The 22,336-nt window shown below is 42.1% G+C and overlaps 2 protein-coding genes across 9 annotated transcripts in view; one reads left to right on the top strand and one right to left on the bottom strand.

Annotated features, from left to right (window-relative positions):
* Window positions 1-4,307, top strand: part of npc1 (Niemann-Pick disease, type C1) — a 37,512-nt gene extending 33,205 nt beyond the window's left edge. For both annotated transcript variants that reach the window (XM_043687589.1, XM_043687590.1), the window contains exons 23-26: window positions 967-1,080; window positions 3,058-3,220; window positions 3,929-4,004; window positions 4,102-4,307. In XM_043687589.1, the coding sequence (XP_043543524.1) occupies window positions 967-1,080; window positions 3,058-3,220; window positions 3,929-4,004; window positions 4,102-4,138 (390 nt within the window). In that variant the 3' untranslated portion in view covers window positions 4,139-4,307. The remainder of the gene's footprint in view (window positions 1-966; window positions 1,081-3,057; window positions 3,221-3,928; window positions 4,005-4,101) is intronic.
* Window positions 4,073-22,336, bottom strand: part of rmc1 (regulator of MON1-CCZ1) — a 51,779-nt gene continuing 33,515 nt past the window's right edge. For 3 of the 7 annotated variants that reach the window (XM_043687592.1, XM_043687597.1, XM_043687598.1), the window contains exons 13-19: window positions 20,713-20,819; window positions 18,714-18,833; window positions 13,618-13,698; window positions 13,429-13,533; window positions 6,313-6,381; window positions 4,646-4,886; window positions 4,073-4,409 (exon numbers count right to left, since the gene is read on the bottom strand). In XM_043687592.1, the coding sequence (XP_043543527.1) occupies window positions 4,330-4,409; window positions 4,646-4,886; window positions 6,313-6,381; window positions 13,429-13,533; window positions 13,618-13,698; window positions 18,714-18,833; window positions 20,713-20,819 (803 nt within the window). In that variant the 3' untranslated portion in view covers window positions 4,073-4,329. The remainder of the gene's footprint in view (window positions 4,410-4,645; window positions 4,887-6,312; window positions 6,382-13,428; window positions 13,534-13,617; window positions 13,699-18,713; window positions 18,834-20,712; window positions 20,820-22,336) is intronic. The other 4 variants (XM_043687594.1, XM_043687593.1, XM_043687595.1 and 1 more) reach the window with 4 other exon arrangements.

The following is a 22,336-nucleotide window of genomic DNA, read 5'->3' as shown; positions in this document are numbered from 1 at the left end:
TTTTCCACCCCTGTCTCCAAGCCACCCATCATCCTGACTTGGAATTTATATTGCTGTTCCTTCAGTGTCACTAGATCAAAATCCTGGCAGTACCTCCCTAAAGGGTATTGTGGATCTACCTATAGCACACTGACTAGTGATTCAAAGTGCTCACCATCTCTATTGAAGAGCAAGTAGGAATTGGCATTAAATGCTGGTCAGTCAACAGCTAAAGTGAATAAGCTTTTAAATTGGTGATAACTAATTCACTAGTATAGCTGCAAGGTAAATTCACTTGGATGCTCCAATTGGCCATGTACACTAGAGCATTCTGAATCTTGTACTTGGTGTTTTTCCACTTTTGAGATTTAATCCATGCTCTGGGGTTGAGATTAGATGCTGCATGTGGAGAATTGCTGTGACTCTATTTCATAAGCCTGTGTGGGCAGATTATAGGGTTAATACCACTAGGTCCTGAATTTCACTTGTTTGTGGGTCCTATATTGTTTTGGATCTTTTTTTATTTCAACCTAATACACCTAACAGATTACAGCAGGTGACCTGCAGCAGTTCAAGGCAGCTCACTTTTTTTACAGAACAGAGCAGGCCCTTCAGCCCACTGCTGAAGATTATTCCTAAATTCCTAAAATAACCTTTGCATCCCTCAATTCAACACCTCCTTGTGCATGTCCAGCTGTCACTTAAATGTCTCATGACTCTGCTTCCACCATCACTGACAATATGTTCACCTCTAGAAGTCTCAAGAGCAACTAGGGACAAAATGCTGGCCAGCCAGCAACACCCATGCCCCAAAATGAATGCTCAGATAGTTATCTTCAACTTTCATGTTGGACATATATTCATATCTTGAATTTAATTAAATGGTTTCCTCTAGTGTACTTGTACTAGAAAGTAATAACTTGACTGAACAGTGCTGCAGTGTTGGTCTTGAGCAATACAATTGATATGCTATAACTTTTTTTCCAGTGCTGTGGTATTTCAGTTGAGTTCTGTAGCCATATTGTTCGAGCATTTTCGGTCAGTCTGAAGGAAACCAGAGTGCAGCGTGCTGAGGAAGCATTGGCAAATATGGGCAGTTCTGTAAGTAAACAATTAAAATCCTACCATTCCAAGATCTATGACTTGTAACTTCAATATAGTAAATATTGGATCTGCAATTTTGATTGTTCTTTTGGGGAATTGGGAAACTGTTTCAAATACTAAAATATGAATTCCAGATGCTTTTGACAAGGCCAGCACCTGCTGATACCACACTGCAGTTTGCTAGAGTAGGGTGGACCTATCATGGGATCCTACATCAGTCTTAAGTACTGTAGTTCTTCAGTGTACAGTCTATTCTGCTATAACAGTAATTCTGCTCTCTCAACATTCTTATGGTGAGATTGCATAAGAGCAGCACCACTAAACTAATGGGGCCAGAATCTCATTACCACACTCTCTAAAACTTCATGCTTTTAGAAAGTGTTCCCAATCAAAACAGTTGTGAATTCATTAAACCACCACTTGTAGCAGAACAACCTGTTTGTCAAGTTTCACCCTTTTTTTTCCCCCTGATCAAAAGTGGCTAATCTTATGCCTTGAAGTTCCCAATGCCTGGGAACTATAGACTGACATATTTTGGTGGATATGTTTTGAGGGGCTTATGAGAAATTCTTGCCATTGGAGGGCAGAACAGTAGCTGTTTATATTTCTTTAACTTTTCAGAATCTTAAAGGTCTTGATGGTAGACTGGTCAGTGAAAGTTAAATCACATGGGATTCAGGGAGCTTGCCAAATGGATAAAAATGATTTGACTGTAGGAGACATGATGGTGGAAGGTTTTCAGACTGGAAACCTGTGACCAAATGTGTTCTGCAGGATCAGTGCTGGAGCCACTTTCTCAAGTATTTGGATTAGAAATGTCAAGGCATGGTTAGTAAGACTGCAAAACTGGTGGTATAGTGGACAAAAGGTTACCTCCAACACCAAGGAATCATCAGGATTAACTGAGTCACTGGGCTGAGGAATGGTAAATGAGGTTTCATTGGAGTATTGCATTTGTGTAAAACAAAGGAATCTGCAGCTGTGGTAGGGCTCACCTGTGTAGTGTTAAACTAGTTCAGGTACACCAATGTAAGATGCATCACAGGTGAACAAGATTTGATGTTTCAGTGCACTTTATGCATTTGCTAACTCCTTTGAGTACAGGGGTTTCGAGTCCCTCGAGTGACCCATTTCCTAATGGTGGGCGACTATAGCACAGCGTGTTCACCTGACCTGTGCACTTTGGACTGTGGGGGGTGGCTGGTGGACCTGGATCCATCCTTCCCTCCTTGTTTTCTCTCCTCTTTCTCTTTCTCTCCCCCCCCCCCCCCCCCCCCCGCAAACCGCCAGAATTGCACCTCGGACCCTGGTGCTGAGGCAGCAGTGCTAACCACTGAGCCATTTTGCCATCCATCTTGCAGTTGTACAAGATGGTGAATCCAATTCAGAATGTGATGTACAATTCTAGTCTAATTTCTATAGCAAGGATATTAAATTGGACAGGGTTCAGAAGACTTGCTTTTATTCTTCCCACCCCCTCCCCTGGTGTTGGGGCTAGAGTTAGGATAGGCTAACATTTTTTCCAATCTGGACCACACTAGACTGAGTGGTGACCTTTTTTGAGGTTTAAAGGATGACAAGCAAGTGCTTTTCCTTAGGGTGGGTGAGTTCAAACAAACATTTAAAGGTATGGGCAGACTTTAAAAAGGATCTGAGGGGGCAACTTTACACAGCTTGCATGTGGAATAACTGCCAGGAAGTGCTAGATGAAGGTATAGCTACAACTTGGGTACCTCATGAATAGGAATGAGGGATATGGCCAACTGCAGGCAGGCTCAGTATGGCAAACTGGCATAGGCAAATTGGGTACCATGCTCCTACTGAAGGCTAAGCCTGAAACTAACTGATTCATCATGTGCTTTTACAGCACCATACTTTTTTAAGACACTCTCTAGCATCTGCAGTCTGTTTTTTCTCAAAGTTAGACTAGAATTTGTGCTGTGAAAGTCTTATTCTAAGTTTTTCTTCCTGCAGGTGTTTAGTGGCATCACACTGACCAAGTTTGGAGGTATTGTGGTCCTGGCATTTGCCAAATCTCAGATTTTCCAGATCTTCTACTTCAGGATGTACTTGGCAATTGTGCTTTTGGGAGCTGCTCATGGCCTCATATTCCTTCCAGTCTTCCTTTCTTACGTGGGTAAGAACAACTTGCCTATCATTGATCACTGACACAAATTCTTGCATACTACTTCTGATAGGCAGATTCACTAATGTTTTCTACTACCTTCCTCTTATTCTACAAAGTTATTCAAACTTACTCCATACTATTACCCTTGTTTTGAGGGCTAAATAAAGGTATGGAAACCAAGTTTGTATTTCCCTAGAGTCTAGGTTATGGGTGACTTTTGAAAGTGATGTAAATGGCAAGCAGCATGATAGTTCAGTATATGGAACTGATGATCCTGAAAGGAAGTTGGCATAGAGACTTATTTGAGGCAATACAAGTATCAATTTTGGAACTATATGAAGAAATCTGAAAATGGATTAGGTTTCACTGAAGCCTGATTTTTTTAAACTGGATCAGCCACGAATATTTTCACTAACTTTTTAAACACTGAAACCATTGGCGTATGTAAGGGGTTGAGGTCTGCAAGTAATTCATTAGGTGGGATGAATTAGTGCCATGCCCATGTGGATCTTGAGGCGCCACCTTGATTTCCCAACAGCACTTAGCCTATGTTCTGTTCACAAATTACCAGTCATCCTTTCTTGAACAAGTATAACTTGGTGCCCCTACTTCAAGTGCTTGCTACAGTAAGCAGATCCTACTTAATCTAGGTTTGGTCATTACATAATTCAAAAGTTTTTGATTTGTACATCTGTTCACTGAATCCACTCTTTCTAGGACCAACCATTAACAAAGGGAAAGTTTCAGCTCTGCAAAACCATTACAAGAACACTGAAGAGGAGCAACTGCTAAAGTAAATAACTTAAATGAATTTCTGCATAAAGGACAGATCCTAAATGAAGGATTTTGAACTCAGGAAACTTGTATGATAGCTGAAATATTTATTTCAGGTTCCAGCTGTTTCCATTTTTTTGGATTGGTAACTAGCAGTTCAACAATGAATCTAAGACTACAAAATGCAAGATTCTTTCTGGTTGACCACTGAAGAATGACACTGGGAAGTGACACTAATGCAGTTTTAATACATGCCAAAAGTAGATATTTTTCAGTCTTTTTTTATAATGCACATTTAATAAAGTTTGTGTTCAATAACTAATGCATTGCTTTGTGTCCAGAGTTTATACAGCCATGGATGTCAGAAGTGCTTGTTCTCCAAAAAGGTTTTTGAAATGGGCAACATGCTCTTCACAGTGCTCTCCTGCAATTAAAACAACCCACAATGTAATGGTGCTGGGACTAGACTCAGGTTAGTTTTACATCTTCCACTTTACCATCAATCTTTCCCTCCACATTTGCTTCCACTTTTTTTTTTCCTTCAGCAACTAACTGGATGGTCACTTAAAGTGACTGTATCCATTCCCATCTCAATGCTTGCTAGAAAGCAACATCCCCACCCCATCCATCCACCTAGTCAAACTTCCAGTTTGTACTCACCTGGTGTAAAGTGTGAGCTTCCTCTTAATCTTTGATTCCTCTGTTCAAAAAACTTGAAGGTGGTGTAAAACAGCATTGCATCTCCAGTCTGCCTGGCTGCGTCCAAGAACTTGCGTGCTGATATATTATCATGGCTACCAACACTACGAACAAACCGTAGTGCACCTAAAACCTGGTGTTTGGATAGTAGGACTTCCACAATCTCATCATTGGCTGTAGACAGTCGCTGCAATATTTTAAACTGGACAGATTAGAAATATAATTTCATGCTGACTTTTGTGAAAGCATTCAAGACTAATGTGGTCATCCTGGGAATATTGCCAAGGGAGTTCAATTTAAAAAAAATCTCTATCGCTTCCACTTCCCTAACTCTTTGAACAAAGACAGTAACTACAACTTTTATGACTGACCGACCCCTGTCAGTGGTTTTTCCATGCAGTATGTCCCTGGCAATGCCAATGCTTACCCATTCCTAACTGCTATTTGAAGGTGAGCTGCCTAAAGTTAAGACACCCACAGTGCTGTATGTTGCAGGTTGGAAAAATCCTGTCCCTCTGCATTAATAACAGCTCCTCCAATTCTGGACAGTGACCAACTTTGCCATGTTGCTGTTAACTATGTTAAAAACAGGGAAATGTAGGCCATTCTGCCCCTCCATTTATACATTGATTCAGTTACCTTTTGCTTCAAAAACTAGGCTCATCACATTAAGTTAAATGCCAGTCTGGCAGAATCTGGAGGAAAAAGTTAACATTTTTGGGTCCAGTGACCCTTCAACTGACAACCAGTCATTACTCCATCTTTAGCATGCACCTGGGTGAACTAGTTAGTAAACTGAAGGAATGGGGTAAAAGGTAGCCTGGGAAAATAAATAGCTGTCACTGGGGACAATGGGCTATTTTGTGATAGTTTGTGCTACCTATTCATGGTGGGTAATTTTGTGCTCCCTTCAAAACTCTGTAGGCAGTTCCAAGATAGTGTCTTCAGCTCTACAGCTGGTACAATAGCAGATCTATCCTGCAGCAAGCTGTTTGTGGATGGGATGCTCAGTAAGTAGGAATTGGTAGACTTGAAAGGAACAAAATTTAAATGGAGAGGATAAAAACAAGTGGGATCTTGGCCTTATCAAAGAGATTCTAGTAAGAATAAAGTCTTGCTGCAACTGTACAAGGTACTGGTAAAATCTCATCTGGAATACCATGAGCAGTATTGTCCCATTCTCCAAGAAAAGATTATATTGGAGACCCACTAGCAGGTTCCCTACAATCTCTGGTATGGAGGGATTGCCTTTTAAAGGCTGAAAAAGGTTGGGACAGTAGATTTTGGAAAAGATTCCTATTGAAACATGGGATCCTTAAGAGCTTACTGGGTAAACTCTATTTCCCCTCACTGCAGGCTAGGAGTATGGCCTCAGAATAAAGGGACACCAATTTAAGACTAAGTAACTTCTTTGGATTATCTCTAGTCTTGGGTGAAAAAACTGCTTCAGAATAAGTGGACACTCAATGCTAGGATGACCAACTATTGAATTGTAAAGGATCCAGTGAATGCTATGAAAAATCTGTCCATCTATTCCTCCTGAGGAATCCAAAGTAAAATGTTGCCAGAAAGCATTTGGGATTATTTTACCTTCAGAGCTTTGTGATCTGTAAAGTGCAAGGTCCTACCTTCAGCATGTCAAGGGACAGCTGATGCGCAGGAGGGTACGTGCTCTCTAGTGACAGAAGTAGACAAGCCTGGAATACAAAAGCACATCAAACTCTTGGTGCCTGTCCAGTTGAAAACAATTGTCAAACTTGGTGGGTTTTTTCAGTTGCATTGTCCTCCATACACCAAGAAGCAGAATTTAATAGTGCTGGAGATATGCTGAACTGGCAATATCTCTCTTTGAAACAGTGACATTTTCCACAGTATGACTACTTTGGAAACTCCTGCAGATTCTTTTGGAGATGCTGCCAGTCCAGCAGCTTTTCTTGCATTTTGTTTTAGATCTCCAGCAGCTGCAAGAGAACTAGGTTAAGATGAAGCTGCATGTAGCATTACTCCACCAATATGATTATTGTGCATCTTAGTTTTATCAAAGATCACAGCAGTTAGGCCATTCTGCCCCCAGTTTAACTTTTATTCTTCACCACTCCCCATAACCATTTGATCCCTTTAATTAAGAACCTAGTTCTACCTTAACATTCAATGACTTGACCTCCAGCCTTCTGGATTGTTTCAGATTGACTATCTTCAAATTCCTTTACCCACTCCTTGTCTGTTCAAGTCCTTCTGCAGCCTCCCTGCTGAGTCATACAGCATAGAAAAACCCTTTGGTCCATCTCATCCATCTGCTGACCAGTTTCCTGGACTAAACTAGTCCCATTTGCCTGTATTTGGTCCACATCCTGCTAAACTACTTTTTCATGTACCTGTCTTAAAGGTCTATCTATACCTGCATCTAGCACTTCCTCCAGCAGTTTATTCCACATACAAAACCTGTGAAGTTGCCCCTCGGGTCCTTTTGTCAATCTTTTTCTCCTCCCAATTTATACCTTTTCAACTTTTGAACTTTCCTACTTTAGGAAAGTGACATCTTGCTAATCTTTTTTTATCTATGCCCTGCATGATTCTAAACTTTAAAGCTACCTCTTGCACTCCAGGAAAGAAGTTCCAGCCTCTCCAACTCAAACCATGGTAATGTGTGTCAATCTCTTCTGCATCCTTTCCAATTTAATGGCCTTCCTATAGCAGGGCAACCAGAGCTATACATGGTACCCCAGAAGTGGCCTCACTAACTTCCTGTAAAACATGTCCCAACTCCTTTTTTATGCAATGGTCTGAATGATGACAGCATTTGTTCTGGGTGACTTTTCTCCACCTTCAGACCTTTCCACTTCCCCAGCAGCATCTTAATGATGGCCACTATACTAACTATTGTCCCTGAAGTAATGGTATGCTGCTGGTATCTTCCACCCTCCAAGATATTTTCTTATTTAGGTAAGTGCTTGAAAAACCTACAACCAAGTGCTGGGAAATGCCCTTTTGAAGGGTTGATGCTTGATGACTAGGCACAGATAGGATGGGCAGAAAGGTCTTTCTGTACTGTTTAAAAACATTGACTACAACATTGCTTTTAAATTTGGAGATATAATGGGGTTGAAAACTGAAGGGATGGTCTATTTCATAATACAAAGCAAGCGAATGGTCCAAGTAAACTGGTTTATCTGGAGGAGGTGCAAATGGCAAAGATTTTGAAGCCCAGGATGAGGTTTGGCTTGTAAGTTTTGAACTGGAAGATTTGTTTTTGATCATTTGTTAGGTAGTATCATCAGTGAGCCTCCAGTGAAGCATTGGCATTGTCCCACTTTCTATTTGTATCTTGGTCTGTTAAGGTGAGTGATATCATTTCATATTCCTTTTTCAGGATGGTAGATAAGGTACAAATGTGTTTATTGATGGAGTTTCAGTTAGAACATCAGGCTTCTAGAAATTCCTGTGTCTGTTTAGCCTGTCCTAGGATAATGTTGTCCTTCATCTGTGTTTAAGGGTGATAGTGAGTCATGTCTTTTGGTCACTAGCTTTCTGCCTGTTTATCCAATGTTTTTACAGTCCTTGCATGGTATTTTATAAATTACTTGGTTTTGTGTAGGGTCCTTTTTTTTTTAAGGAGAAAGTGAGGACTGCAGATGCTGGAGATCAAAGTTGAAACTTTATTGCTGGAACAGCACAGCAGGTCAGGCAGCATCCAGGGAACAGGAGATTCGACGTTTCGGGCACAGGCCCTTCCTCAGGAATGAGCAGAGTGTTCAGCAGGAGAAGATAAAAGGTAGGGAGGAGGGACTTGGAGGAGGGGAGTTGGAAATGTGATAGGTGGAAAGAGGTCAAGGTGAGGGTGATAGGTCGGAGTAGGATGGAGGCGGAGAGGTCAAGAAGAAGACTGCAGGTCAAGAAGAAGACTGCTAAATGTGATAGGTGGAAAGAGGTCAAGGTGAGGGTGATAGGTCGGAGTAGGATGGAGGCGGAGAGGTCAAGAAGAAGACTGCAGGTCAAGAAGAAGACTGCTAAATGTGATAGGTGGAAAGAGGTCAAGGTGAGGGTGATAGGTCGGAGTAGGATGGAGGCGGAGAGGTCAAGAAGAAGACTGCAGGTCAGGAAGGCGGGGCCGGGCTGGAAGGACCCGGCTGAGACAAGGTGGGGGGAGGGGGGATGAAGAAACTGGTGAAGTCCAAGTTCATCCCCTGCGGTTGGAGGGCTCCCAGTCGGAAGATAAGACGCTCCTCCTCCGACCGTCGCGTTGTTGTGGTTTGGCGGTGGATGAGTCCAATGACCTGCATATCCTCGGTGGAGTGGGAGGGGGAGTTGAAATGCTGTGCTACAGGGTGGTTGGGTTGGTTCATCCGGGTGGCCCAGAGGTGCTCTCTGAATCGCTCCGCAAGTAGGCGGCCTGTCTCCCCAATATAGAGGAGGCCACACCGGCTGCAGCGGATGCAGTAGATAATGTGGGTGGAGCCACAGATTCACCTGGCCTCCATCCTACTCCGACCTATCACCCTCCCCTTGACCTCTTTCCACCTATCACATTTCCAACGCCCCTCCTCCAAGTCCCTCCTCCCTACCTTTTATCTTCTCCTGCTGAACACTCTCTGCTCATTCCTGAAGAAGGGCCTGTGCCCGAAACGTCGAATCTCCTGTTCCCTGGATGCTGCCTGACCTGCTGTGCTGTTCCAGCAATAAAGTTTCCTTTTTTTTTAGGTTCACTTAGTTGCTGTTTAAGTATTTGTAGCCCACAAAGCCTACCATGATGCCAAGGGGTCAGAGTCTGGAAGTAACTTACCTTTCAAAGGCATCTTGGAATGTGGCTAGTTTCTGGGTGCATTGTCTGCGTGTTTGTGTGGTACAGACACTAGAATGAGCCAGAAGCATCAAATGAAAAACTAACCCTACAGAAAAAACTGGACAGGTTATCAAAGAACAGACTTGGATTTTAAAAACTTAATGGTCAGTCTAATAGACACACAACCATCCTAGTAAGAGCATTAAACTACAGACAAAAAGACTTCCTAGCAGTAGTTAATACTGAAGGAAATCTGACTCACTGAAGAAACCCAGTAGACCAACCCAACACACAGGGAAGACTCAGACAAAAACCTAGTAATCCTACTGCCGACAAAGGGCACATGCTCCTCATTCTAAACAGACCTGAGTACATTCACATTGAAAAAGTGAACCCACTGCTTGCAGATACAGACCTTTACCAACAAGTGGCAATAGACCTGACCCCACAACTCAAACCATATCACATCCATATTGAAAAGGATTCAGAAATCAGCACAAAAACGAGACTTTTTCTTTCTTAAAGACAGTTGCTTCTATGGACTAGCTAAAGTACACCAGATGACTGGAGGATAGCAAATGTTGTCCCCTTTCTCAAAGAGAATGGAGATAACCCTGGTAATTTGTAGACCAGTGAGCCTTTCAGTTATAACCCTTTCCAAAACTTTACCTATAAGAGGATTTATCTAGAAAGGAGTAAGTTGATTTGGGGATAGTCAATACTGTTTTGTGAAGGGTAGACTGTGCCTCAACCCTTTTGAGATGGTGACCAAACAGGTGGTATGGGTAAAGTGGATGTGGTATATAGATTCTAAAAGTGTTTGATTTGATTAGGTTCCCCATGGTAGACTATTGCACAAAATAGAGGCATGGGAGTGAGGGTGATTTTAGCAGTTTGGATCAGAAATTGGTTAAATGAAAGACAGTGTGGTGGTTGATAAATGTTCATCCTGGAGTTCAGTTACTAGTGGTGTACCATAAGGATCTGTTTTGGGGCCACTGCTGTTGGTCATTTATAAAAATGACTTGGTGTCATCCACAAACTTACTAACCCTCCTCTGTCCTCCTCTAAGGTCACTGGAGTTGTGGATAAGGCTGAAGGATTTTGCAGGTTACAGAGGGACATAGATAAGCTGCAAAGTTGGGTTGGCGTGGCAAATGGAGTTATGTAGAAAAATGTGAGGTGATTCACTTTAGAAGGAGCAACAGGAATAAAGAGTGCTGGGCTAATGGTAGGATTCTTGGTAGTGTAGATAAGTAGAGAGATCGGTGTCCAGGTACAGAGATCCCTGAAAGTTTCCACCCAGGTTGATAGGGTTGTTAAGGCATACAGTGTGTTAAGCTTTATTAGTAGTGGGATTGAGTTTTGGAACTGAGGTCATGTTGCAGTTATACAAAACTCTGGTAAGGCTGCACTTGTAGTGACCAGAACTGTATGCGATACTCCATTAAAGGAAGAATGTGGAAGCTTTAGAGGGGATTTATTAGGATGTTGCCTGGTAATTGATAGGCTGAGGGACTTGAGGCTGTTTTTGTTAGAAGGTTGAGCGGTGACTTGACTGAGATACACAAGACAAGCCGAGAGTTAGATAGGGTAGACAGTGAGAGCCTTTTGTTTTTCTGATGATGGCTAGCACGAGGGGGTGTAGCTTTAAATTGAGGGATGATGGAGGTCAGATGTCGGGTAGTTTCTTTACTCATTGTTGGAGAATCTACTACTAATCTATTCAACAACCAGTTAAATAGCCTATGAATGAAAATGGAATTGTGTAGGATAGAGGAGGCTTCAGATTATTGCACTGACCTATGAAACCATTGAGAGCTGAAGGGCCTGTGTTGTACTATATTGTTCTGTATATACAAACCAGGGGCACCCCTCAGACCTATAGTCTCACGCCCCAGCAGACCAGCAAAAAAAAACTCCATTGAAATACTTTTTAGGAGACGTGTACCACTCCATTCATTATATCCAAGAATCTCAACATCAAAGACAAGAGGATGAAATAAAGGTCTCCTTTGATGTAATAGCCCTGTTCACATTAATTACCACCACTCTGCTCGACAAACCAAGGACCCAAACACCACCAGCACTAACTTCAGCAGCAAGGACAACATTTAAGTTAGCGGACCTATATCTCATTATCCACTTCACCATCAATAACAAGACTTACAAACAAATCAATAGAACACCCATAGAATCACCAGAGTTCTGGGCAGAAACAGTAATGCAGAGACTCCAGCAAACTGCTCTCACAATCCAACCCCCAATCTCGGTCTGTCAAATGGATGACATCATCACTAAACTGAACAAATTAGAGGAAACCTACAACTCCTACTGGCATAAAATTCACAAAAGAGAACAACAATAGACACCCCTTCCTAGATGTCAAAGTAGAAAGAATAGTTAACTGAGAACTTCAAACCAGCATCCACAGGAAAACAACATACAGAGGGATATATAACTACACAAGCAATCATCCCAACAACCACAAATTGAGCTGCATCAGGCATTATTTCAACAATCCACAATGTACTGCAACACCCAGGAACTACCAACAATATAAGAAAAATACTCTCAGCATACTCAGGGAGAACAGATATTCAAACTCAATCCGCTGCTTTCTCAACAATAAACCCAAACAAGCAGCAGACACAACACGCCCACATTACATAAAGATATGTCTGAAATGACTTCTAGACTACTCAGACCCTTGGCACCACAATAGCCCACAAACCTACCAACACACTTAAACAGTGGCTCATGAACCTCAAGGTCCCTATACAAATGACCAGCAAGATGAACATCATTTACAAAATACCATGCTAGGACTGTGACAAACTGGCAGAAAACTAGCCATCAAAAGACCTGACCCACTTTCACTAGAATTCTGACATCCAGACAAAAGAAGGACACCACATCCATCCTGGGACAGGCTAAACAGAGACATGTACAGGAATTCCTAGAGGCCTGGAATTCAAACTAGAATTCCATCATTAAACACATCAATTCGGACCCCATTTACCAACCTCAGAAAAAGAACTGGAAAAAATATCACCCACCTTAACAGACCAAGACACAAATAGAAAGCAAAACATAACACCAGCACTTCACCAGAGGCACACGGATGATGTTACCTAGCATGATGACAAAGCATCTGGAAACAAACCTTCCAACTCAGCAAGCAAACTTAATCAAAGAAATGAGAGGATATATACAAACAAGAAATGGAATGGGCAGATTACAATCTCAAATTGCTGAGATATATTCAGAGAGGAGATGATAATTTAATACTATAATTGCTGGACTGTCAATTCAGAGACATAGCCGATGTTCTGGGGACATCGGTTCGAAGCTCACTGTAGCAGGTGGTGGTATTTGAATTTTTAAAAAATCTGGAATTAAGAATCAAATGGTGGACATGAATCCATTGTTGATTGTCAGAAAAACTCATCTGGTTCATTAATGTCCTGTAGGGTAGGAAACTGCCAACCTTACCTGGTCTGACCTACATATAACTCCAGAACCATTGCAATATGGTTGACTCTTAACTGCCCTCTGGGCAATTGGGGATGGACAATAAATGCTGGGCCCAGCCAGCGACACTCACGTATTTTTAAAAAGGCTGAAAACAGAGGTGCTTATCACACAGCTCCAGTTTTCTCTTGAGACTGCACCCTGCCATTACCACTTCAAATGATATTAAAAGTATGAAATACACATGATTAATAAACTTTTCCAAGGTAGAGGTGGATAGAATTCTGATTACCATGGGGAGAAAGATTAATCGGGGATGTGCAGGAATGTAGAGTTGAGGTTAAGTTCAGCTCAGCCATGTTCTTATTAAAGAGTGAAGCTCGCTCAAAGGCCCGAGGGGCCGACTTTTGTTCATTATGTCAGTGTGTAAATCAGTTAAAAGTTCAATTCAACAATTCAGGTGAATAATTCCAGAAGTTTAGTATCTCACCAGTGGTTTGGAGTCACTAAGCACATGGTACTGAAGAAACTGATGAAGCATGTAGAATAGGCTGTGCTGGACAAGGGTTTTTATCACCAATTCGTACAGGTAATGCTGTAATAAAATACAATGTTTTAGAGAAAGCACAAGTAATTATACAAAAGAATTAACATTTCTGATTGAAGGGCATGGATTTACCTGGACTGTAATTTGATACTGATTAAGGGACCGGATGTATTCCATCAACACTGCGCTAACAAACTTGTGGGGGAGATCCTGCTAAAAGAAGTTGTAGAATATCATATGCAAGTGTGCACAAGACCATTCAGCCCATCAATTCCATTTCTAGCAGTACATGTAAAACCAGCAAGGTGGTGACATTAATCATTACCTGTACATAATTAACTACAATAGATTAGATTCCCTACAGTATGGGAACAGGTCATTTGGCCCAACAAGTCCACACTGATCCTCTGAAGAGCGATCCATCCAGACCCATTCCTAACCCTATATTAACCCCCGACTAATGCACCTAACACTGTGGGCAATTTAGATTGGCCAATTCACTTGACCGGCTCATCTTTGGGTTGTGGGAGGAAACCAGAGCACCCAGAAAAAACTCTCACAGACACGGGGAGAATGTGCAAACTCCACACAGACAGTCAGGAATCAAACCTAAGTCCCAGATGCTGTGAGGCAGCAGTGCTAACCACCACTCCAGAACATCTGCTATTAAAAAATCCAGTATTACAAGCTATAATTCAAATCTTACTTTTTTAAAAAACTAAATATTAACAGAGTTTAAACGATAACAGTAAAATTGTCACCTGGAGTACTGAGTCCAAAGCTGGGTGTTGTACTTTAGGGTCGAGAGTGTGGTGCTGGAAAGCCATTCCTGATGAAGGGCTTATGCCCGAAATGTCAATTCTCCTACTTCCCGAATGTTGCCTGACCTGCTGTGAGCATCTGCAGTCCTCACTTTCTCCCTGTTGTACTTTAGGGGGTTAGTATCTTTTATCAACCTATTCATGGACCTTTGGAGTAGGTGCAACTTGAACCCATACCTCCTGGCTCAGACATAGAGACACTACCACTGCATCACAGGAGACCTTTTAGGATGTGAAGGCTTAGCCAGAGGGATGAGGAACTCCAGGAAGGTCTTGTGAGTGGAATAGGCAAGTGACCGGTTTCTCTTACTGAGGAGGTCTGGAGGATATTTAATGGTGGCGCACAAAATTATGAATGGTCTGGAGATTGGGAGATGCTGCTCCTATTGGCAGAAGGATCAACAACCAAAGGACACATATTCATGGTGATTGGTAAATGAACCAAAGACAACACAAGGCAAAACGTTTGTTATTAAACTCAGCAAGTGGTTAGGATCTGGAACGTCAGTGTTTGTCTTGTGCTGATCATCACTGATAGACTCAGCTTGTAATGGAATAAACAGTATTTTTATTCAGTCATGGGATATCGGCATCACTGGCTAGGCCAGCATTTAATGCCCATCTCTAGCGATCCTGGAGAAGGTGGTGATGATTTGCCTTGTTAAACCGCTGCATCCTACATGCTGCGGGTAGGCCCACAATGCCATTAAGGAGGGAATTCCAGAATTTTAACTCCATGAAAGTGAAGCAGCTGAGATATATTTCCAAGTAAGGATGGTGAGTAGCTTGGAGGGGAACTTGCAGGTGTTCCCATGTATCTGCTGTCCTTGTCCTTCTAGATGGAAGTGGTCCTGGATTTGGAAGCTACTGACAGGATCTTCCTGCTGCTGCTGAGGATTGGTGGGGGAGAGAATAGATATTTGTGAATGTGGTGCCAATCAAGTGAGCTGGTTAGTCCTAGATTATGTCAAGCTTCTTGGCACACTGTATGAGATGAAGGTGACTAGATTAGGTCATCACGGCATGGAGATGCAGCAAGAACAGTTAGCTATCAATCTTAATCCTCAATTCATTCACTTGGACTCTGATTGGTTAGGATGTTACTATGAGAAAGTGAAAAACTCATCTCACTCTCTTCTCCCAATATGTCTATTGGTATTCCTTTCTTCAAGGTTGGTTTCTTGTGAACTCATCCTGATGAAGGCGAGATGAAAGGTTTCAACAACTTCCCTCCTTTTCACAACAGTTAAGTTTTGCTTTGTGAGCAGAATACAATCTAATAATGTGGCTTGATTTCTCAAGTTTCAAGGAGATAGAGATTGTGTCTAACTAGATCAAGGCATATCTAAAAAGGAGAGCAGCATTAGGATACTGAGCTCAATGATTAGCTATGATCATAATGAATGGAACAGCAGGTTTAAGAGGACAAATCACCTGCTCCTAGCTTCTATGTTCCCAAAACAAAAATCGAATTACAAAAGCAGATGAGGAAAAATCCATGTACAGTTCAGTTACACATGATTCAGATAGTAGTAGTTTTCTCCAAGTAAGAATTTTGAGTTCATGTCATACTCTGAACACAAAATCTTGGCAGAGTCTCCATTATAGTACTGAGAGAGCACTGCATTATCAATGGGATTATTTTTCAAATAACAACAACTTGCATTTATGTAGCACATCAATGCAGCGACACAGGCTAAGGCTCTTTATATAACAGTGGGCGGCACGGTGGCACAGTGGTTAGCACTGCTGCCTCACAGCGCCGGAGACCCGGGTTCAATTCCCGCCTCAGGCGACTGACTATGTGGAGTTTGCACGTTCTCCCCGTGTCTGCGTGGGTTTCCTCCGGGTGCTCCGGTTTCCTCCCATAGTCCAAAGATGTGAGGGTCAGGTGAATTGGCCATGCTAAATTGCCCATAGTGTTAGGTAAGGGGTAAATGTAGGGGTCTGGGTGGGTTGCGCTTCGGCGGGTCGGTGTGGACTTGTTGGGCCGAAGGGCCTGTTTCCACACTGTAATGTAATCTAATCTAAAAAAAAACATTACATTGATGTTGCACCGACCTGTGAAACTAATCTGAAGCGCATCTATCCTACATAGTTCCATTTTCATCCATATGTTTATCCAATGACCATTTAAATGCCCTTAAAGTTGGCGAGTCTGCTACTGTTGCAGGCAGTGCGTTCCACGTCCTCTACTACTCTCTGAGTAAAGAAACTGTTCAAAGTTTATGCGAAGATTTGTAGCTCGGGTGCTCGTTGTTGTGGTTCTGTTCGCCGAGCTGGAAGTTTTTGTTGCAAACGTTTCGTCCCCTGGCTAGGCGACATCAGCAGTGCTTGGGAGCCTCCTGCGAAGCGCTTCTTTGATGTTTCCTCCGGTGTTTATAGTGGTCTGTCCCTGCCGCTTCCGGTTGTCAGTTTCAGCTGTCCGCTGTAGTGGTTGGTATTTTGGGTCCAGGTCGATGTGTTTGTTGATGGAGTTTGTGGATGAATGCCATGTCTCTAGGAACTCCCTGGCTGTTCCAGAACTGACAGCCAGACTACTGCGACCCCTAGGACTCATAACGGCACACAAACCAACAGCCATGCTCAGACAACAACTCACCAGAACGAAGGACCCGATACCCAACATGAGCAAAACTAATGTAGTGTACAAAATACCATGCAAGGACTGCACAAAACACTATATAGGACAAACAGGAAGACAGCTAACAATCCGCATACATGAACATCAACTAGCCACGAAATGACACGACCAGCTATCCTTAGTAGCCACACACGCAGACAACAAGCAACATGAATTCGACTGGGACAACACTACTATCATAGGGCAAGCCAGACAGAGAACAGCCAGGGAATTCCTAGAGGCATGGTATTCATCCACAAACTCCATCAACAAACACATCGACCTGGACCCAATATACCAACCACTACAGCGGACAGCTGAAACTGACAACCGGAAGCGGCAGGAACAGACCACTATAAACACCGGAGGAAACATCAAAGAAACTGTCTCTGACATCTGATCTATATCTATCACCCCTCAATTTAAAACTACGTCCCCTTGTGCTAGCCATCACTATCCAAGGAAAAAGGCTCTCAACGTCCACCCTATCTAACCCTCTGATTATCTTATATGTCTCAATTAAGTCACTGCTCAATCTTCTTCTCTCTAATGAAAATAGCCTAAGGTCCCTCAGCCTTTCCTCGTAAGACCTTCCCTCCACACAAGGCAACATCCTAGTAAATCTCCTCTGAACCCTTTCCCAAGCTTCCATATCTTCTTATGATACAGTGACCAGAACTGTACACAATACTCCAAATGCAGCTGCACCAGAGTTTTGTACAGCTGCAGCACGACCTCTTGGCTCTGACACTCAATTCCTCTACTAACACACCATATGCCTTCTGAACAACCTTATCAACCTGGTTGGAAACTTTCAGGGATCATGTACATGGGCACAGAGATCTCTCTGCTCATCTACATGACCAAGAATCTTTCCATTAGCCCAGTACTCTGTATTCCTGTTGCTCCTTCCTAAGTGAATCACCTCACACTTTTCTGCATTAAACTCCATTTGCCACCTCTCAGCCCAGCTCTGCAGCTTATATATGTCCCTCTGTAACCTGCAACATCTTTTGGCACTATCCACAACTCCACCAACCTTAGTGTCATCCACAAATTTACTAACCTATCCTTCTATGTCCTCATCTAGGTTATTTATAAAAATGACCAAGGACCAGTGGTCCCAAAATAGATCCTTGCAGCACGCCACTAGTAACTGAACTCCAGGATGAACATTTCCCATCAACCACCACACTCTGTCTTCTTTCGGCTAGCCAATGTCTGATCCAAACTGCTAAAGCCCCATCTGCTCTCTCAAGTGGTCACAAAAATCCCACAACTCTATTTCAAGTAAGAGCAGGGAGGTTCTCTGTAGTTTTCTGGTTGACATTTCAACAAAAAAATGCCTGATTCTTCCTCAGAGCTTTTTGTTGGAACTTGCAATACATGAATTGGCCGCACCTTTTCCTATTTTACAGTAATTCACTTCACTGAATATATATATATATATAAATAGTTCCATGCAAGCTACAAGAGGGAAAAATGATAAAGCCAACAGATGTTGCACTAGCTTATCACTACTAGGTAACTTCTTCATCACTATTTGCGATTCCTGAGGTCATGAATGGTGCATTATAAATACAAGTTTGTCCTTTCTACATCAAGCATTTAAATATTTGAGTTTTCGGTATCAAGTTAGCTTCTCATAACCCCAACAATACTAGTTGTCTCTTTGGGATCAACAATCCCTTCATGTCAATCAGTCAGAATGGGTTCTGGTCCATTTTGCTTTTGTTAACTTTTCCTTTCATAAGTTCAGCTGAATCACATTCAGTGAGACAAACCTTCTTCTCAGTGAAGACTGATAGGACATGAGTGTACATGTCAGATTGGTCAATGACAGCCTGCGTACGCACAGGCCTCTTCTGAGTCGTGCTACTGCGACTTGTTCCTGACTCCACAGCCTAAGCAAAAGAGAAATATTTCAATCATCGCACGAAACATAATTACTCTCAAATTCTGTTGATGGGCTGAGGAGATGCAAGGCGAGAGATAGGATTCTAAAGGGGAGGTACAGGATCTTTCACAGAGGTAGACCATTCCTCATCTCGATTTAGAAAAACTGACTAGATTAGAACTGACTTCAAATTAGACTGAATCCTCAAATCCACATTTCTGCCTACCTTGGAGAACCTTCTACCCTCTTGTTTAAGGATCTATCTCACTGTCTTGAAAATATTTAAGGACTCAAAGTGCTTTCATCACTTTTCAAGAAAGAAGCTCCAAAGACTCTCAATTCCCTCAAAAAATATTCACCTGATCTATTTTAAATCCTTTATATCTAAAACAGTGACTCTTAGTTTGCGATTCTCCCATAAGAGGAAACATCTCTCCGCACTCACCCTGTCAAGATCTCTCAGGATTGTGTGTGTTTCAATCAAATCATCCCTTCTAAATACCAACAGATACAAGCCTAGCCTGTTCAATATTTCCTCATAACAGGACCTATCCATTCCAGAATTAGTCTGGTGAACATTCTCTGAACTGCTTTCAATGCTTTAACATCTTGCCTGCTGTGCTCAAGATAGTCACACTAGTACCCTGTATAATTGAAGCATAATTGCCCTATTTCAGTATGCAATTCCCCTTTGATAAATGGGGACATTCTATGAGCTTTCCTAACTACTTGCTGCACTTGCATTCTAACCTTTTACAATTCATTCCGAAGGACACCCATGTCCCAGTCTATCTTAGAGAGCTGCAAGCTCTCATCATAGAAATTTACAGTACAGGTGGCCATTTGATCAATTATGTCTGTAGCAGCTTCTGAAAGAGCTATTCGGCTAGTCCGGTCTCCAACTGGTGGAAACACAATATCCTTTCTTAACCTGTTAAAGTTGGTCATAATTTTGAACATCTCAATAAGGTCAATCTTCTCTGTTCCAACGAGAATAAGCCTAGTTTCTCTATTTTTCCTTGTATCTAAAATCCTTCATTCCTGGTATTATTCTAGTAAGTCTCCTTTAACCAAAGTAAAATAATTATTCTTCCTACCAAAATGGACAATTTCACACCTTCTGACAATCAGCAGATTTGTGCCCACTCACTATCTATATCTCGCTGTAGATTCCTAATGTCCTCTTCACAATATTTTTTACCTCCTTATCTTTGTGTCATCAGCAAATTTGGAAACCATCTCTTCTATTTTTTCATCTTTCCTTCATTTATGTAATTGTAAACCAGAGTCAAAGCAGTGGTAACTGGAAAAAGACCCATTTGAGTCTACTGTCTGCTTCCTGTTAGCCAACCAATCTCCTATCTATGCCAATATGCTAACCGCTACACCATGAGCTTTTATTTTCCACAATAGCCTTCCATTGTGGCATTATATGATATCTGGAGGTCTAAATCCAGTAAATCCACAGTTCCCCTTTATCCACAGCATGGCACACATTTCCTCAAAGGACTCCAACAAATTGGTTAAATATGATTAACCTTCACAGTCTGTTCCAGTGAGTACAAGATGAAAACTGTTTCATCCTTTTGTTTTCCCCTCTTGGTTCTGTTTTCCAAATAGTAATTACAAGCTTGTTGTGCTTTGAATTTCACAGGAGGGTCAGCTTATCGAGGGAAAGGGCAGGGAGACTGAGTTTGAGTTTGATTTATTGTTGTCACTTGTACTGAGATACAATGAAAAATACAAAGTACATCAAGGTAGCAGAACAAACTGCAGAATACAATGTTCTTGCTGTGTGTTATCCAGCTGTAGATTAAACTGCCTACCACATGTCAACATACCACACTTAACATTACAACAATGAACAGTCTCTAGACAGTTCTCACCAAGGTGTAGTTTTGCTCAGCTTCTAGATATTCCTTGTAGACCTGATTCAGTTTATCAAATATGGTAGCAATCACTGGCAAGCTACCACGTTCTGCTGCACTCAACACTGAAACAAAAGAAATGTAACAGGGTTACTGCAATCTCCACGTATTGATACACAAAAATGATCAAATTCCTTAGCAAGTTAGACAAAGGAAAGCCTATCTATTTGGATTTCCAGAAAGCCTTTGACAAGGTGATGTGTAGGAGTCTGCTAAATAAGATAAAAGCCCATGTTGTTAACGGCAAGGAAATATATGGATAGAGGATTGGCTGACTGGCAAAAGGCAGAGTATACAGATAAAATGTTTTTTTCAGGATAGCAGCTGGAGACTAGTGGAGTTCCATGGGGGTGAGTGTTAGGACCATTACTAATCACATTATACATTAATGATCCAGATGAAGAAACTGAGGGCATTGTTCTTAAGTTTGCAGATAAGACAAAGATAGGTGGAGGAACAGGTAGCATTGAGGAAGTACAGAGACTGCAGAAGGACTTGGACAGGCTAGCAGGGTGGGCAAAGAACTGACAGGTGGGAAAGCTTGGGGTTATATACTTTGGAAAAAGAGGTACCGACTATTTTCTAAACAGGAAAAGGCTTCAGAAGTCTGAAACACGAAGGGAATTGGAAGTCCTGGTTCAGGATTCTCAAGGTTAATTTGCAGGTTCAGTTGGCACAGTTAGGAAAGCAAATGTAACATTAGAATTCATTTCAAGAGGGGCTAGGATGTACTACTGAGGCTGTATAAGGATTCAGTAAGACCACATTTGGAATATTGTTAGCAGCTTTGGGCCCCATATCGAAGGGGGATTGTGGTGGCTTTGGAGGGGTTCCAGAGGAGGTTCACAGGTATGACCCTGGGGATAAAGGGCTTGTCATATGAGGAACAAAAATTGAAATAGGTGATAAATCTCAGCAAGTCTGGCAGCACCAGTAGAGAAAAATCAGAATTAATGTGTCGGGACCAGTGAATATGTTTAGAGGAAGGGTCACTGGACCCAAAATATTATCTCTGATTTCTCTCCATAGATGCTGCCAGACCTGCTGAGCTTTTCCAAAAAATTATTTTTGTTTCTGATTTCCAGCACCTGCAGTTCTTTCAGTTTTTATTTGCTTGTCATGAGGAGCAGTTGAGGACTTTGGGTCTCCACTTGATGGAGTTTAGAGAAAGGAGGGTGGATCTGATTAGAACTTACAGAATACTTAGAGACCTGGACAAAGTGGATGTGGAGAAGATGTTTCCATAAGCAGGAGAGATGAGGACCTGAGGGTACGGCCTGAGTGAAATGAGGAAGAACTTGTTCAGCCAGAGAATGGTGAATCTGTGGAACTCATCGATGCAGAGGGCTGTGGAGGTCAAATCATTGAATGTATTTAAGACAGAGATAGATAGGTTTGTGATTAGTAACGGGGATCAAGGGTTACAGGGAGAAGGCAGGAGAATGGGGTTGAGAAACACATCAGCCATGATTGAAAGGCAGAGCCAACTCGATGGGCCGAATCATCTAATTCTCCTATATCTTGCAGTCTAAGATGCCATCAAGCCCAGTTACAAGTGGAGTTCCGCAGGGATCAGTTCTGG

The sequence above is a fragment of the Chiloscyllium plagiosum genome, chromosome 4, assembly GCF_004010195.1.
Source record: "Chiloscyllium plagiosum isolate BGI_BamShark_2017 chromosome 4, ASM401019v2, whole genome shotgun sequence".
In the NCBI taxonomy this organism is placed as follows: domain Eukaryota; kingdom Metazoa; phylum Chordata; class Chondrichthyes; order Orectolobiformes; family Hemiscylliidae; genus Chiloscyllium; species Chiloscyllium plagiosum.
Note: the sequence above shows the minus strand (reverse complement) of the source record. Positions and strands in the feature narration are given on the sequence as shown.